Source organism: Cydia strobilella, chromosome 19, assembly GCF_947568885.1.
Source record: "Cydia strobilella chromosome 19, ilCydStro3.1, whole genome shotgun sequence".
Lineage (NCBI taxonomy): Eukaryota > Metazoa > Arthropoda > Insecta > Lepidoptera > Tortricidae > Cydia > Cydia strobilella.
Window position 1 is genome coordinate 13,472,943 of NC_086059.1, and position 18,470 is coordinate 13,491,412.

The window sequence follows — 18,470 nt, forward strand, 5'->3', positions numbered from 1 at the left end:
TGGCCGTCTTTACTCATTTTATACACTGGCAACAATAGCCTTAATGTCAAAAAACTTCATAACTTCAAAATAAGCAGATAACCATACATTTTATGTAATAATATCTTGAATCGCAATAAATATTAAATTACATTACCCATAAATGTGAAGAAACATCAGGATGTCTCTGTTTTTATCGAGAATCATTTTAATTCCGACGCGGAGCGCCTTTACGAAGAACATTTCGCTAAAAACACTGTCGGATTTAACATCGTTGAAACACCACAATTCTCTTTGCCAAGGCGGTTTATATTCTCTGTCCCGTCATCTAGGAGTTAGAGAATGTAGTTCAGATTCTATACAGCCGGTGATAGCTTTGGAAAACGCGACTAGTCCGGTTAAAAAGAAGACGATATACAAGAAGGCAGTCTTGGAAGATGTTAGTAAGAAAGAAGGGCATTACTTGGCGTTGGCGTACGCGACTGCCAACGCGTATGACCTGAAGGGTCTTAAGGAAGCCCTGCTTGAACAGAAGCTGTATGAACCTGGAACGTAAGGATATTTTGATTAATTTCAAGGATTTATCATGTATTTCATCATCATATCTGGTCACCAGCTTTAACTACATTTATATTGACCGGGATATAGACCGTGATTACCTTTTGTATTGTTTTTGAGCTCCCAATATTTCGACGCATTTACATGCTTCTTGTTCATGGTAAACTGAAGATAGCGGGTGGGTCTCAAAGTTGTGTACACCACGCTCGGTCTACCCTCATTCGTGCGCTTCGGCTGCATTCGCTTTCAATGTTACCACCGGTCTCATTCAGACATTCACACTCGTTGGTCTGGTTGCGTTCACACTCGTTGGTCTGTCCAAGCACACTACAATTACAGTAGCATAGTAACGCATGTTTAGTTCGGATATCACTGGTTGTTTGCACAAACAAATCACAGGATACAAATCTAGTAATACTAACCGTGAATCATTCAAAACTGGCACATGCTTTAAGTTGAATTTAATAGTAAATTTTGAGAATATTACTCTATTATTGACAATGTATTTTCTTGTATATTAAATACCTAAAAGTTTTGCATTTAAACCAGCAAAGCAATAAATACAATTTATTGTCCTCAACTGCAACATAAAGCAATAAAAATAGGTCACATTGTGTGGCAATCTCTATACAATATTAAATATTTTTATTGCTCCTGGACGCACACTGTATTTCTGTGCCAACTTACCTAATTAGTTCATTATGTGTTTAGGATTGATGTCTCATTATACTACTTTTATAGATTTTTATAGCCTATTGTTTTAAACCATTTGTAATCATAAATAGCCGGGTCCACACATAGCGAGCATACATGCAAGGCAATTTCCTCGCGCACTAAACGGCCAGTGTAGACGTGCCTCGGCCGAGGCGCGCGTGTTGTATCGACATTTTAGACGTGCCTCGCGCGCGCCGCCTCGGCCGAGGCACGTCTACACTGGCCGTGTTGTGCGCGAGGAAATTGCCTCGCGCGTATGCTCGCTATGTGTGGACCCGGCTAATTATGTCTGTTTCGTTCAAATATAAACTGGCTAGTGACCATAAAACAAGTAATAAAAGGCAGAATTAAATGTGTTGTTTTAAATTACATACCTACAAGCCATAAAGAAAGAAGCAGACAAAACAGAAAGCCAGTAAGCAGTTGGCTCCCATACTAAATTTGTATGAGAGACCTATTTGTGTGACTGCGAATTGTTTCATATGTTCCATATAGTTGAATTATTCTGTAATTTCAGATTAAAAGCTCAAGAGATTGACGATGATGTGGTGATAGCAAATGCGGTGTACACGGTAGGCTCGGAGCCGCGGGAGATCATTTTCTTCAAAGAGGGTGCTGTCGTCTTCTGGAACTGCACGGAGCTGGAAGCCAGCAATGTACTCGACTTTGTCAGGAGGTTTGTTTCTCTTTGACACATTTATATAAGATCTAACTTTTAATTTAGATCCCTAAAAGCACAATGAATTTAAGCCATAAAATACTATGTTTTATTACTTGTCCTTATTTTTTTGCATGTTGTAGTAAATGTATTATTCGTAGGCAAAAGCTCAGCTTCATATGAACCTCTACTTTGATTGGTAGAGAATACCTAATGGTATTAAGTTTGCCTAGTGCACTTACAGTAAAACTGGTGCAATAAGGATTGAATAATTGAATAATTAATAAAAAATAAAAGGTACATATTAAGACACAAACTAATTTCCTTTTTAAATTTGGCAGTAAGTCCGCCATTTGTACATTGTTGTATATATTTTGTGCCATAAGGTTTAAATAATAAGTATATTTAAATAAAATAAAATTAGTGCACTTTTATATCATTTTCAATAATTCAAGAATTGGGTAATTTAAAATTCCCAGAGAAAAGTGGTACTTGGATATAGTATAAAAAAATTAAACGAAATAAATATCATATACAAAGGAAAAAAGGGCAATGGAGGCCTTGGTAATTTTTTTCCTTTGTATATGATATTTATTTCGTTTATAGTTTAAATAGTAGTGTGACTACTTGTAAAAAAAACACAAATTAAAATATTTTCATAAAAAAGTAATTTAAAATGTTCTTAGAATATAAAAAAAAAATCTTAGGAAGTTCTAGTAATCTTATAAAAATATATTGTTTCAGATATGAAGTGGAGAGCTACCCTCAAGATGTGGTGGAAAGAGAGAAAGAAATCATGACATATGTGTACCAGCCCAATGCGTAAGTTGACACAAAAAAAATTCAACTCAAAAGCTGACAAGTGTGTCTAAGCCACCAATTTTATCAAAAACAACAAAACATGGATTGTATCGTCCGTTTTTTTTGTAATGTATGGGAACACAATACTTGACATAACACTATTTGTGCCATTTTCAAAAGGGTACCTATTGTCGCTTGTCAGTAAGGCGCTATTACCATATAGCTTCAATTAGAAATCAACCTTATCGACAAGCGACAATGTGATACCTTTTGGTTGAAAACGTCACATTTATTTTATTTATAACACTTGGCTTAAATTATTCTTTATTTCTATAACTTTCTAAAGCAAGGTTAGACTAGCAATAAATTGCATGCAATTTAAGTTACATGAAAATGAAAATGAAAAAAATGAAAAATATATTTATTTTGCACACAAAGATGGGAATTTGCAGATTGAGTATACATGAGGTCCAGGTTGCGCGCATACAGCGGTACATTTAAAACAGTATGAACAGGGGTCCCCAAACTATTTATAGCCTGTATCTTGGGCGACCAGTTAGTGAATTAAAAACTAGATTGAGAAAAAAAAAAAAAGAAAGTATGTCTAAAGATGAAGATAGGTGCTAGTGCTAATAACCTTAGCTACTAGGGATTTACGTTGGTCAGTCTGTCAGTCAAGTCTCTTACGGCTACATTACCGACTACTCAGGTGAACTGCATTCAAAAGTTTGATCAGATACCTCAATGTAATGAAAATTGCTTGCTTTATATCTGAGTGACTTGATCAACATAACTAGGTAGTTATTGAATATGATAATTATATTCTGTATTTCTATCTGACTCAATTTTAGGGTTCCGTGCCCAAAGGGTAAAACGGGAACTTATTACTAAGACTCCACTGTCTGTCTCTCTGTCTGTCACCAGGCAATATCTCATGAACCGTGATAGTTAGACAGTTGAAATTGTCACAGATGACGTATTTCTGTTGCCGCTATAACAATTAATACTATGAACTAAATTTGTATGGAACCCTCGGTGGGCGAGTCCGACTCGTGCTTGTCCGGATTTTCGTTTTTCATGTGGTATTGGATTGATACAGGACGCTAATTGTTTTTTTTTGATTTCAGAAAGAAGTGTAATTTGCAAGAGTCAAATTTCGTCATGGCACCCGATAGAGACAACTCTTTAGAAAAATATACATTCAGGTGAGACATTTATTGCAAATATATTATTAGAGTTTATGTATATGTTATTTATTTATGTAGTTTATAAGTATATTTTGCTATTTTTAGTGTTCCGTACGTAAAAACGGGACCCTATTACTAAGGCTCCGCTGTCTGTTTGTCTGTCCGTCTGTCACCAGGCTGTATGTCATGAACCGTGATAGACAGTTGAAATTTTCACAGATGATGTATTTTTGTTGCCGCTATAACAACAAATACTAAAAACAGAATAAAATAAATATTTAAGTGGGGCACAAACGTGATTTTTTTGCAGTTTTTTTACGTAATGATACGGAATCCTTCGTGCGCGGGTCCGACTCGCACTTGGCCGATTTTTTTTTAATTCATTCAATATATTGCTCTCTCTGCACCAATTGTAGGTATCCTTGTTTGGCCCTATGGTTGACTGGTAAAGGATGCCATTTGGCATTAAATACTTCCGCCATTTGTACATTGTTGTATTTGTATATATTTTGTGAAATAAAGCTTAAATAAATGAATATTTTTTTCGAAATTAAACTATCGTGAGATTCTTGAGACATATTTCAAAATATTTATTCACTCACTATTATTTTTAGTCGCTTTTGGCGACATGTTTCGGATTCTTCGGGAATCCTTCCTCAGGCACGAGTGTCCGCGGCGGCTGTACGCCGTGCGTCGTCGTGACTAAAAATAATAGTGAGTGAAACCGTACTGATCTATATATTTAGAAATAAATATGTTTGGTCAGTCACGCGATGGCGCAGTCGGCGCGGCTGGGCGCTTGGGAGGCGCGGCTCGAGGCGCTGGCGGCGGCGGCGCGCGCGCACGCGCGGACCATGGAGCAGGACGGCACTACACATTTAGATAAAAAGGAGGTATATGTTGCTTTTGTTATTTTTCCACCTTTTCTCAAGCCTTGGGCACAGAATAACTAATAGTACTACCGTACAGAAAATTCACTCCTTCACAAAAGTCAGATTTAGGTATAAAATTATACCTATACTCGCCGCCTGCAAGCAAAATTGAAACTTATAACCGCGCACGAACCGTGAATCTTCTTTGCGCGCCGCAGTTTTATGACCAAGCTGTGAGTGTCGTGTCGGCACGGGGTTGTCACAAGTCGCTACAAGTTTTTGTACTGAATTATTATTTTTAAGATAAATATGTAGGAATTACAAGCGTTGATTCTGTAAACATGAAAATTTTATCCGGAGATAGTATGTCTGATTCTCATGGAAGTAGGTATGCCACTGCCGTATTCCTTTGAAAATATGTCAGTCAGTTCCTAATATTGTTTCTGGGCAACCAATATTCAATAAATTAAGGATGTTTTATACGGATTAAATCGAGATTTAGGTTTCGAAGCCATTGTGTATTGTCAATTTTGCACGAGCGCCACGTGACTCGACTATCGTGCGAGTCGAGCGGCGAGCGGCAGCCCACTGCCATACGCCTGCCCAGGAGGCGCGCCGGCCAAATGTACCTAAACTGCGTAGTGACACCCCCTGCTTGGGCCTGATCGGTGAACAGCGAGTATTGATATGCGATTACTTTTCTCGTGGGCAAATGTTTTTTTAAAGAAAAGTGAAGTCTGAACAGCCCCTTTTTCCGTTCCCACCCACACCGGCGTTTCACCCTCTTTTCCATTCATGAGGGCGCACTGGGATCGATGACATTTCACCACGCAGTCTGAACAGCCCTACATAAAAAAATATTCTTTACTAGCTTTTGCCCGCGCCTTCGTCTGCGTGGACTTAGTAACAGCAGCTAAAGTAAGTATAGCGCCTGGAAAAATTCTCATAGCAATCATTCAATTTGAGCATATTATGCACACAAATTAGCAGGCACTTCATTAATTATCTCATTGCCACCCCGCTTTTTACTTTCTTAAGGGATGATTTTCGGGATAAAAACTATCCTACGTCCTTCTCAGGGACTCAACCTATCTCTATGCCAAATTTCATCTAAATCGATTCAGCGGTTTTAGCGTGAAGAGGGAACACACAGACAGAAAGACAGACAGACTTTCTCATTTATTATATTAGTATGGATTTAAGTAGGTTGCTAGAATAAGCACTTTCTAATTACAGAGTTGTTGATTCTAGAAGAGGTGTAAAGTCTAACCCCCTTATATTGAGAGGGAACGCAGGGCACTGGCAGTAAGAGCTAATATGTTGATTCGCAGGTTTGCGCGTTGTACAGTGGAGGTCAAGAAAACATTGTTCATGTCGTATTGCCAATCATTCTACACGTGCGGCCTGTGGATCAATTATACGAAGCGTGCTTACAGTGCTCTGCGTGTCCAGTTCAATAACGGCTTCAGGATGCTGTTGGGGCTACCACGCTTTTGCAGTGCATCAGGCATGTTTGCACAAGCACGAATGGACGATTTTCATGCCATAATAAGAAAAAGAATCGCCTCTCAAATGTATCGCCTGCGGGGTAGCACCAACAGCTTGCTGGTAGATATAGCCGAGAGGTGGGATTGTCCGTTTTTTAGCCACTGGGCGTCGGCTCATCGTCCTGTTTACCGGGACCCCAAATAAGTAAAAAAATAAGAACTGTAATGCCTAGGTTAAGATGTACTAACTCTAATATTATAAGTCTGTATATAACTAACAATCTATGGGCAGTTTGGCCTGAAATAAAGAATTTTATTATTATTTATTATTATTATTCATAAAAGTTTACGGGCCTGATCTAGTTTAAATATGTTTTATCCTTTTTTTTACAAATACTTAAGTCAGAATGACAGATAAAGACAAATGATTCATACCTAATTCAGGCTTGTAATGCGTTTATAAATAACGCCATAAGACAATATCGTTTTTTGATAACTGAATATTGAATTGATAATTGAATTGTCAAATTGTTATCTTTTGGCAACCACAGTTACCAATATTTTTCTTTACTTCATTTAACTTCGAATAACTGCTAGAGTTAGACCAAGAAACGTTTGCACCAAGTTTGATAGCACACGCAGTGCAAGTGTTAACACGTCATAATTTCATAGAAGTTTGACGTTTAAAATGACACTTGCACTGCGTGTGCTATCAAAATCGTTGCAGACTTATCTTGGTCTAACTCTATGTATTTCTTTAATACAGTTGCTCAAAAAGTGCTACTTTTCGTGGCTGTTTAGCGTGCGGAAAGTTGGTTTTCGCGAACTAGTGCTATTTACTTTTCCAATTTTTTTAAATTTATACTTGTTCCAATTCATGACTACTTATTGATGAGTGTTTATATTAGTTTCCTTTAAACGTCGTAATCAACATAAAAACCTACTGTTAATGTAAGAATTCGAAAAATATGCATATTTCATATTTTATTACTTACCTCTTCATCATTATAAGTATTATAATACGTTTATTTTTTAATGTTGAAAAAATGTTCTTAATAGGTTGTCTGAATGGAACGGAACGCCTGTCAAAGAAGAGGCGTATTTTCTTACTGCAAGAATGTTTTAAGTTTCCAAAGGCAACATTCGATATTGTTTTTATAAATATACGATACACAAATAATGGTAAATAACGATATTTAGGTAATAATAGTACAATGTTTTAATATTTACAATTGTTTCTGTCTTATAGAACATGCATTTGAAAAAAAATGTCATTGAAGTGGGTTCAATAATAATAACAAAATCTATTCTAGTCGAATAAAAGCTAGAAAAACACCTCTTCATAATGTCAATGTCAATGATGTCACAGATTTAATAATATAAAAAGTTTCGAATTCCATTCCTTAATACTTGTTGCTTTTCTTATTTTTTCGCAACTGTATTAAAAAACGTCGTTCGATACACGTGCGGATATGTCATTCTTCACTCGTCCCGAGTCTTGCCACTCGCCTAAGGCTCGTGGCAAGATATCTCGGTACTCGTGAAGTAATGACATACTTTCCGCACTAGCATCGAAATGTACTAATTTATTGCTATCTAGACAAAAAAATATTAAATTAATTTTCACATCAAAAATGTTCTTTCTTCGCAGGTGGTCCGTAAGCTAGGCGAGTTATTTTCCCTTCGGCATCGCATCAACGTGGAATCCGATCTTCTTGATACACCCGATGTATACTGGGAGGAGGAGAGGCTTGAGAGACTGTACTCCAACACCGTAGCCTACTTCACCATACCCAGAAGGACACGGGTAAAAGATTACAATTTGAAACATTGAATTAGGATTAATACAATTTGAATTAGGATATCGATAGGTTTTGTCTGATTTTAACAGTTATGTTAATAAGGATTTGGGCACGAATTGACACACTCGAACTCTTTAACCCTTATAATAATGGGCATAATGGTGTTTAAAAATACGCAAAACTGAACCCTATCAATTTGAAATAAAGTTCTAAATCATTGTGGGAAGTATCGTAGTTTGAAAATGCCACATCCGCCGGCTCTTCTGCATTCAGAAGATTTCCATCTTTATCTTTCTCAGATTTTATTTTCTATGTCTAAAAAGATCTAGCGGGAAATTTACTGTAAAACTTAGTTTTTAAAAATGGATGTCATGTGAAAATATGAACATTTTGAAAAGCGAAGAAAGGGACTTTATGCACCCTAATGGCCGCTAATTGATAATCGCAGGTACTGAATGCGCTCTAACCTTTACTTCCGATTACCTTCCCCAGGTACTAAACGAGCGCCTATCCCACTGCGTGGAGCTCCTCGAGCTCCTCTCCTCCTGGGCGGCCGACCGTCACCACGTCCGGCTGGAGTGGATGGTCATCGCCCTCATCCTGGCTGAGGTGTGCTTCGAGCTGCTGCACTGCTTCGAGCGGTATGTGCTGGACAGGTGAGGAACGGAGAATAGGATGGAGGGAGATGGGACAGAAACGGTGGGAGATGTGAGTGAAATTGAAGATAGTGGGGCTATGGCACAAACTGTTGGTGCAGAAGGGATGAAAGGTGTGAGTAAAATGAAAGGTAATAGGGATGCAATGGCACAAACTATTGATAGTGTAGGTGTGAGCCAAACAAAAAATAATGGGGATGCCATGACACAGGCGATTGATAGTATAGATGGTAAAAAGGTGCGTGAAATGAAAAACGATAAGATGAGCGTAAATATTGAAGTAAAAGAGGAAGGGATGCAAGTAAAGAGGATGAGAATGGCAAATATGGAAGGTATTGTGAGAGATGGAATGAAAGTGACGGATGGGACAGTAGCAAGAATGAATAATGTAAAAGGGATGAATGTGCTGGGTATGATTGAAAAAGGTAACGGTATGAAAGATAAGAAAATAGAAAATAGCGATGATATTGATGTAGGAGCCAACCAAATAGGATTATTAGAGAAAGAAGGGGTAGTGAAATTGGCAACACCAGAAACAGTTGCAGAAGAGAAAACACCGATAGAGGTCAAAGCAGAGGCTATAAACACTGATACTGATATAAAACACGTAAACTTAGAACAAGCAGGGATAGAAAGATTAGCAAAAATGGAGCGATTAGCAGAAAACGAACGGCAATCAAAGATAAAACGAAGAGAAGAGTTAGATCGCGTGGCAAGATTGCAACGTATACTGGCGCTTGTACGTGCGCCAGAATTGGACAGTGTAGCTAAGATAAAACAAATTAATTTGGAGCATGAGAAAGAGATAAAACGTGACGGAGATATCAATGTTTTAAAAGAGTTGGGTGTAAATACAGAGATAAATCCAATTATAGATCATTTGAGTATTGATGACAAACAACTAACCAAAGTCAGAACAGTGGTAGATAAGGCACATACAAATAAGCAACAAAAAGAATATGAAGGAATAGAAAAGTTGGAGCGTATGTCGAAAGAGGAACGCATTTTAGAGATAGACCGTTTAATGAATTTAGAGCTTGAGGCGGAAGCGAAACGGAAAGCAGACATTGAACATGCAGCAAAATTAGGACGAGAGGCTGAATTAGAACGCGAGACTAAAATGAAATATTTAAGAGAGTTAGATCTTAAAGCAGAGTTGGACCAGGCAGAGAAAAAACGTTTGGCAGAAATAGAGCGTCAAAAAGTGATGGAACGAAAGGAAGAATTAGATCGTATAGCTAAGTTGCAACGTGTATTGGTTATGGTGCGTGCGTCAGAAACGGATCGTGTCGCAGAAATGAAACAGGCAGAGTTGGAACAAACTGCTGAGATGAAACGTAAGGAGGAAGTTAAACTTTTGGAAGAATTGGGCATCTTGCCAAGAGGCACTGAAAAGGATAGTGCGAGAAAGTTGAAACCAGTGGAAAAGGCAAATCTTAAAGAGGTCGATATTAATTTAGTCAAAGAGGTCAAACTAATTACAGATGTGAAAGAGAAAGTTGTGGATCCAGTGAAAGGAACCATACCAATATCAGAAATACAACAAGTGGACACGCTTGTAGAAGTAGACACATTGGGCAATGCAGAACAACCGACACAAAAAGAAAGTGAACCGATAAAAGAAATGACAGCAGACACACAAAAGGAAGCTAGGAAAAATGAAGAAGCAGAAAGTCAGACCAATATAAATTACGAAGTAAGAAAGAAACGTACGGAAGAATTAGAGCGTGTTGCAAAATTGCAACGCATAATAGCGACGGTACGCAATGCAGAGCCAAATGGTGTTGCACAGGTAAAACTTGATGTTGAGGTAGATAAAACAGGTGATTTGAAACGTACCGAAGAGATGCAACTATTACAAGAGTTGGGTATTGTGTCAAAAAAGCACGTGACACAGAAAGAGAGTGGGATTGATAGACCTGTGGAAAAGTTAAAGGGCCAACCAAACAATTTAAATTTAATTAAACGAATGAACCCAGTTACAGATGTAAAACGAGTTGCAGAAGTAAAGGCGGATGTGACGAAAAGCACAGAGTCAAATGCAGAACAGTTGCCTGAGAAACTAGCTGAGATAGAAATGGAAAAAGTAGTAGGGGCAGAAAGAGAGGCTAAAATAAAATGCGCGAAAATAATGGAACGTAAGGCACAAGCAGATCGCGAGGCAAGAATCAAAAGGAGGGAAGAATTAGATCACATGGCAAATTTGCAACGTGTTGTAGCGTTGGTATCTAATGAAGAGTTCGATCATGTTGCAAACATGAAAGAAGCAGAGTTGAAACAAATAAAGGAGAAGAAACGCGAAGAAGATTTAAAAGTTCTAGAGGCATTAGGCATTGTGCCAAGAAAGGAAGCCACACAGACGCAAAGCGAAACGAATTTAAAAACAACAGATAAAAAGGAGACTATAACGAAGATGGAAAATACAACCGATGTGAAATTTAAAATAGAGAAAGATGACATTGATGTTGGACCTGCAAATGCAGATAAAATGACAGAGCGTATAGTAGCTATGGAAACAATGACAGAAAAAGAAAGAATGGCTGTGAGGCAAGATGTCGAAAGACGTATAGCAGAGCTACGTGTAGCGCAGATGAAACGCGTAGCAGAGTTAGGAAAAGAGATGAAACAGTTGACAATGATAGACGAAGACTTAAAATCGCAAGAAAAAACTAAGCAGACGATCACTAATGAGTATAAAAACAAGGACGTTACAGATGAATCTGAGCAGATAATAAAAACTGAGCATAAGAACAATGATGTTACAAATGAATCTAAGCAGATGATAGAAACTGAACATAAAAATAAGGATCCTAAAGAGGTTAAACGAATAGAAGATAAACAGTTGAAATATAGTCTGGCAGAGGCCAATAGCGAGTATATCTCAGAAATTAGACGTAAGAAGGATTCCAAGCCTTTAGTAGATTTAAACTCGGAGAAAGCAAAAGTGATTAAATCTGTAAATGAGGTAAACCGAAAGGAAGAATTAAATCTATTTGCAGATTTCGAAATACCAGAGATAAAACGGGAAAGGGTTGAATCAGGAGGGATGAAAAGTGAGAAAGTGTTGAAATCAACGGCTGTGCCATCCTTGATAAAAGTAAAGCCAGCACCAGGGATGAAATTAGTGGAGTTGAAACTTTTAAGTGAGATGAAAGTATTGGGAATGGATCGAGTGAGTCGGCGCGATTGTGAGTGGGATGGACAAATGATGTATGTAGGTAGAGAGCGTTTGTAATAATTAGTTGTCATTGTGTCTAGATTAAGCTACTTATTAATAGAGATTAAAGGTCAAAAATAGCGTGAATAGGTTGACTGGTTTAAATGGCTCTCAACTACAGAGTTAAGTTATTCTAACTATATTTATATTAATTATTATTCGCAACGATTGCGAATAATAATGAGTAAAAATCGTGAGTTTAAATCAGTGTTTTATATTTATATTTATTATTAGTCATATTAAAATATTTATTGCTTTAAATTTTGTACGATTTTCTTCAATTCTCATAACTAATATTTAAAAGTTAATGTTAGTGTGAAAAACGAAATTGATGCATTTGTAACTAACATAAGTTCATGTATTATTTCAATACGTTTATAGCACTGATGAAGTGGTTTTTACATGTTATGTAATTAATACATTAAAATTTTCACCAAAGAGTTTATGGTTGTTGAAGAGGGGCAAAGTCTATGAACTAGGGAGTGCTCCCGGTACCGGTTTTCTATACAAATACAGTACCGGAACCGGGAATTCCCGGTTCTCACCATACAACCTACTATGAACCGTGCCCCCAAGTTTGACCGCCGAAACAGATGGCGTTTTGCGGCGCCAGTTTTTTGGCAATTTCAGACAACCAAAAATACCGCATAATGTACGAATTCATACAGTGACATCCACTTTAGCTGTCAAATTAGAAGCACGAATATTTCTTGGACTTTACCTTTCTCGATTAATAAATCTTTGGTTTCACGTAGTCAACGTAGTTGCTATAAAACTGGATATTTACGAATATATGTTTATTACTAGGATGATATAACCAAACGGAGCCGCCACGTCTGTAATTTGCTGTACAAAAAAGTCTGCCAATTTTTGCGGGGTAGGGGAACATCAAATGTAAACGTAACGTCAAAATGCCATGTCAGATAAACGTCAGTCCATACATTGTGTATGACCATTGGCCGACTATTTTCGACAGAGGGGAATGCCTGTTAATGGCTACTCCGTTTGGTTATATCCTCCTAAGTTTATTATGTAAAGTCAGGATTAAGTAGCTGGTAATTGTTGGTATATATGTGTATAAGTTAGTATATGTAGTATATTTACTAAATACGATGTCAGTAGAAATAACTACGTATACTTATGTATTATATATAGCACAAATAATAATCATATTGACTAATACAATTGTAATAGGCTTGCAGTGAGTATCGTTAAAAATTAAAATAATGAAATTAGCCAAATATTTGCTTACAATGTAGAATGTATTGTAGATTATTCATTAGATATACTCGTATATCTTGTTAAATATTAATAAATATGTAAAAATAATCTATGTATTTTGTATAATTCCTTCCAATATACCCCCTATACATATACATCGAATATAACACTTTAAACTCGCGTTTTGAACACATATTTAATTATACGAACAAAACAATGAAATTAAATCGCGGTAAGTAGACCCGTTTGTATAATTAAATATATACATCGAATGTACCATAAAGTCGATGAACCTACACAATACAATATGTATATGTGTAACATACGCATATTTTAGGCGTTAAATAATAGGATGGAACTTTTATGATGTTAAGGCCAATGTGGGCAAGACCGTATATCAGATAAGAACGTCTACAAGCTCTTTCGTAGCTTCTAACTCGTGCACACGTACTTCACTTACAGACATCGGTAAAGCAGAATGAGCGAAGCTTCTTATTTCTGACTGTGTCTGAGCGAATCAGGGGCGTAGCTAGAGGATATGGCGCCCGGGACAGTCACCAAATATGCGCCCCCTGACGACTGACGAAAGTTTCCCTGCTGCTGCCTTTTGTCCATTTTGGCGCCCCCCCCCTTGGATGGCGCCCGGGGCACTTGCCCCCTCTGCACCCTTCTAGTTACGCCACGGGAGCGAATTACATGTACCAATGAGGATATAATTAGATAGAGCGGTACTGTCATAGTAAATTTTGTAACCGCTGTAAATTCACTGCCATCTATCGACATACTTTAAAACTAAAAATGAAGATTTATAAAAATACGTTAAAATGTATTTAAATATAGATAAATTATTTTTATATTTGCATTAATTATTTTTATATGATTTTGACCCATGTTCTTTCATTGATATGCGTTAAAATTATAAATAACAAACGAAACCGTCAACGCCCTCTATACGAGACTAGAACAAAACTAGTGGCGCCCTCTGATCGAGAATCAAATTTTCGTGATTTTCGAGGCACGTTTTTTCCTTAGACTGTATCCATCTATTACGGAGTTGTATCTATCTTTGCATGTACTAATACCAGAGATCTTGCTCTATGACGGTCTTTCCCACATTGAATTTACATGGGTCATAGGCTCGTAGTAAAGACGCTTTAGCGGAACTGTTGGAATTCGTATATATGTGTATATTATTTACATATAAATTATACAATTTTATTCGCGATTGATCCGCTAAAAATATAATTTAATACTTCCTACTCCATCTCCTTTTACTCACTTAGGTTATCAAAAACAACCGAGCGGCGGCGAGGTCGCTCAGCCTTCGCGGACGAGACAGAAGAGTATATGTTTCAAGATCTCTCCATATTGGATATCTAAGGAACTTAGCCTCAGATTAAATGTAAACAAGTGACAAAAAAGACTGAAAATATATTCCTACCTATACATATTTTTGTAATAAGAGGTATGCCAGAAAAACAAGTTTTTATTAAGATCGATAGATGTAAGATTTTATGTAAAATATATCATTTATCATTTATTCCATTGTAATCATGTTCATTTGTACATACTGGTCTTACATATTGGTCAAGTAGGTACATGATACCCTGCTAGGGTGTACAATATTGGATCTTAAACTACTTATTTTGAACTTATACTTAGTTTTAATTTCTTATATAAACTTTTAAATAAAATAAAATAGTGTCCAAAAAATAACAATAATAATAAGATAGAACTAATTCATGCGTTAATCATTAATAATCATAAATTATAGTCATACTCATACTCGAATGAAATTTAACAATAAATTATTAATAGTTATCATAAAATTCATAAACAATTTAATCATTTCGCATTATCCAGACTTTCATCATTAAAAAATTCATCCATTGAATAGTAACATTTTTTTAATAACATTTCCTTTAACTGTTTCTTAAATAATTTATCGCTAACTTCTAGATTTAGAAAACCAAGAACTTTGTTCATTACACGCACACATCGACAGTAAGGGCCGTTTCTTACCATAGCTAATTTGGAGGGTGGCAATAATAGTTGGGGAACGACGGGTTTGCGATTTGGTCTTGACAGTTTTTTTATCTCAAACAACTGAAGGTGATGAATATATTATGTGTTATGACACATAATATATTCATCATATGAGTTATGACTCAATAAATAACGCTGTTAGACTATATTGTTGTATTAATAGCAGTGGTATAAGTTGATAAGAGTCCCGCTGCCGTGAATAACCATAAGTTTTGAACCAAAGGTGAAATTATTTTGATAACCGCGGACGTGATCCATCACCATAGACGGAGAGCTGGTGGAAATTTGGAGTAGGTCCTTGAGGCAAGCTGAAAATTTGCCTGATGCTTCTCCTATCTTACCCTACCTCAGCACTACAAGTCTGGCTGCAGGGTAGCGGGTCTAAACCAACCTATAAATTTTTAAAGAATTTTTTTTTTGGTGCCCAAAAAAGGTTCTTGAGGCAATCTGTAATTTCTACAAGTGAAAATTGAATATCTAAATAGTCATAAAAAATTATGCCAGACGATTTGGCCGGGTCTTTAACCTTGCCAGACGCGTGCAAAATATTTTTTCAAAAAATTCAAAAAAGGTTCTTGAGGCAATCTGTAATTTTTACAGGTTAAAGTTAAGTATCTAAATAGTCATATAAAAAATAAGCCAGACGATTTGGTCGGGGCCTTCTACCTGCCAGACGATCTAGAAAGTTACGTATGGCACTTACTCGCACGCAAAATTAAGTTTGTTATCCTGTATAAATGTATGCTAATACAAAGTTAATTTTGTAGTGCAGAAAATTAAAGATAGAAAAGTACAAATTTGGATGTACGATGTGATTGTGAGTATATATTTATGATAATTATGGGTATGAATAGGGTGTGGGCATAGTACATATGAAATTAGCGACAATATGTCCAGCTGTATCTCTATTGTAGATACATGGGTAGTTCATTAGTTATGACGAAGGCCTAGGCCGGGAAATATTTTTATTTTATTTTAATGTAAACATGGCGTGCATGGCTGTGTTCATGATTTTTTTTTCATCTTTCATATATCATATAATATAATTAAATAATAAATAATTTATTAAATAATTAATTAATTATTTTAGGGGTTTAATATAATTTTAGTCTAATTTAATTTTAATTTTAATCTTAACTGTAATATAATAATTTTATGTAATGTTATAATGTAATGTATTATGATCCTAAGTTGATTGAAATAAATGAATAAATGAAATAAAATTAATTACATCACACGTTTAGGGGGGGAGGGGGTCAAGAAAATGTGACATGTTGTGAGGGAGTCACAAACTTTGTGACGTCACTATAAGTTATTTAAATTATTTTATTCGCTGTACAGTTAAATAACAAGTTTTTGGAACGATAATCGTTTTTAATCGTTTAATTTTCTTGACATGCAATGAAATATCGTCCTCATGTGCGTCAAAACAGCCTTCAAAGTATCACGTTTCGGGCGGAGCAACTCGAGAGAACTGTAAAGCGAGGTTTAGACTAGCAAGAACTTGCATGCAATTTACGTTACATTACCGACTACTAAGGTAAACTGCATTCAAAATGTTTATCAGATACCGCAATGTAATGAAAATTGCATGCAAGTTATTGCTAGTCTAAACCTCGCTTAAAGGAATTTCATACGAAATTGAGTATTTTTTTTTATTTTAATGTAAACATGGCATCTGTGTTCATGCGAACGGGCTAAACAGCTGAAATTTGTTTTAGTCGGAGCGCAAAAATAATCAAATTTTCTTTCCCGCGTAAGCAACCCTTAATTTATATTTAAAATAAACGCAAAAAAAACAAAATCTTTATAGGGCTGTATCTGCTAAAGCATGCGTCGTAGCGGAAAAATAATAAAATTTTCGTTCCCCTCTAGGTAACCCTTAATTTATATTTGAAAAAAAAAACCAAAAAGACAAAAAAATCTTTATAGGGCTGTATCTACTAAACCATGCGTCGTAGCGCAAAAATAATAAAATTTTCGTTCCCCTTTATAAAACCCCAAAGTAATATAATAAAGAACACAATGAAAATCAAAAAAGAAAAAAAAAACAAAAAAAAATATAGGGCTGTATCTCCTAAACCATGCGTCGTAGTGAAAAATAATAAAATTTTCGTTTCCCTCTAGGTAACCCTTAATTTATATTTAAAAAAAAAACAAAAAAAAAAATCTTCATAGGGCTGTATCTTCTAAACCATGCGTCGCCAAAAATAATAAAATTTTCGTTCCCCTCTAGATATGATCCTTAATTTATATTTGAAAAAAAAAAAAACAAAAGAAATATCTTTATAGGGCTGTATCTCCTATTTTCGTTCCCCTTTAAAAAACCCATGTGATAAATAAAAAACACAATAATAATAAAAAACAACAAAAAAACGTTATAGGGCTGTATCTGCTAAACCGTGCGTCGTAGCGCAAAAATAATCAAAATTTTCCTCCCCTTTAGGAAAGCTTTAGGAGTTAATATAAAAAATTACCAAAAAGAAAAAAAAACAACTTTATAGGGCTGTATCTCCAAAACCGTGCGTCGTAGCACAAAAACAATCAAATTTTCGTTCCCTTTCAAGGAACCCATAAGTGATATAAAAAACACAATGATAAAATAAAAAATAAAAAAACGTTATAGGGCTGTAACTGCTAAACCGTGCGTAGTAGCGCAAAAATAATAAAATTCTCGCCCCCTTTTACCCCACACACTGAATAACCTATGAGTACATGAAACAATCACCATCATCATCATATTTGTATTATTATTTGTATTATTCAAGCATTAATAATAAAATAACAAATTCACACATTATAATAATTACAACACATTACTATTCTGTATTTAAATTGTACATGTATTTATTAAAATTACAATACATTCTTATAAATTCGGTCATATTACATTTACTATATCCCTACTAATACTCAGTGTACATAATTATCATAAATATACAAATATTCATAATCACAATCACATCGTACATCCTAATTTGTACCTTTTACCTTTAATTTACTGCACTACAAAAATAACTTTGTATTAGCATACATTTATACAGGATAATAAACTTAATTTTGCGTGCGAGTAAGTGCCATACGTAACTTTCTAGATCGTCTGGCAGGTAGAAGGCCCCGACCAAATCGTCTGGCTTATTTTTTTTATGACTATTTAGATACTTAACTTTAACCTGTAAAAATTACAGATTGCCTCAAGAACCTTTTTTGAATAAAAAAAAAAATATTTTGCACGCGTTTGGCAAGGTTAAAGACCCGGCCAAATCGTCTGG

The 18,470-nt window shown here is 35.8% G+C and overlaps 2 protein-coding genes across 2 annotated transcripts; both read left to right on the plus strand.

Annotated features, from left to right (window-relative positions):
• Positions 1 to 43: 43 nt before the first annotated feature.
• Positions 44 to 14,690, plus strand: LOC134749935 (required for meiotic nuclear division protein 1 homolog). Its single transcript, XM_063684956.1, has 8 exons — positions 44 to 531; positions 1,769 to 1,927; positions 2,654 to 2,731; positions 3,838 to 3,915; positions 4,664 to 4,790; positions 7,908 to 8,063; positions 8,551 to 8,714; positions 14,436 to 14,690. The coding sequence occupies exons 1-8, from the start codon at positions 161 to 163 to the stop codon at positions 14,530 to 14,532; spliced, it is 1,230 nt and encodes a 409-aa protein (XP_063541026.1). The 5' UTR covers positions 44 to 160; the 3' UTR covers positions 14,533 to 14,690.
• LOC134749905 (uncharacterized protein PF3D7_1120000-like) lies at positions 8,711 to 12,043 on the plus strand. The gene has a single exon (XM_063684908.1). The coding sequence runs from the start codon at positions 8,734 to 8,736 to the stop codon at positions 11,947 to 11,949; it is 3,216 nt and encodes a 1,071-aa protein (XP_063540978.1). The 5' UTR covers positions 8,711 to 8,733; the 3' UTR covers positions 11,950 to 12,043.
• Positions 14,691 to 18,470: the final 3,780 nt, after the last annotated feature.

What these genes read in the sequence shown, in the direction of transcription:
- LOC134749905 (XM_063684908.1), top strand. Translation starts at nt 8,734, where the DNA reads ATGGAGGGAGATGGGACAGAAACGGTGGGAGATGTGAGTGAAATTGAA.
- LOC134749935 (XM_063684956.1), top strand. Translation starts at nt 161, where the DNA reads ATGTCTCTGTTTTTATCGAGAATCATTTTAATTCCGACGCGGAGCGCC. An exon ending in GTACTCGACTTTGTCAGGAG is followed by an intron (nt 1,928 to 2,653) that starts GTTTGTTTCTCT and finishes ATATTGTTTCAG; the next exon opens with ATATGAAGTGGAGAGCTACC. An exon ending in TTAGAAAAATATACATTCAG is followed by an intron (nt 3,916 to 4,663) that starts GTGAGACATTTA and finishes ATGTTTGGTCAG; the next exon opens with TCACGCGATGGCGCAGTCGG.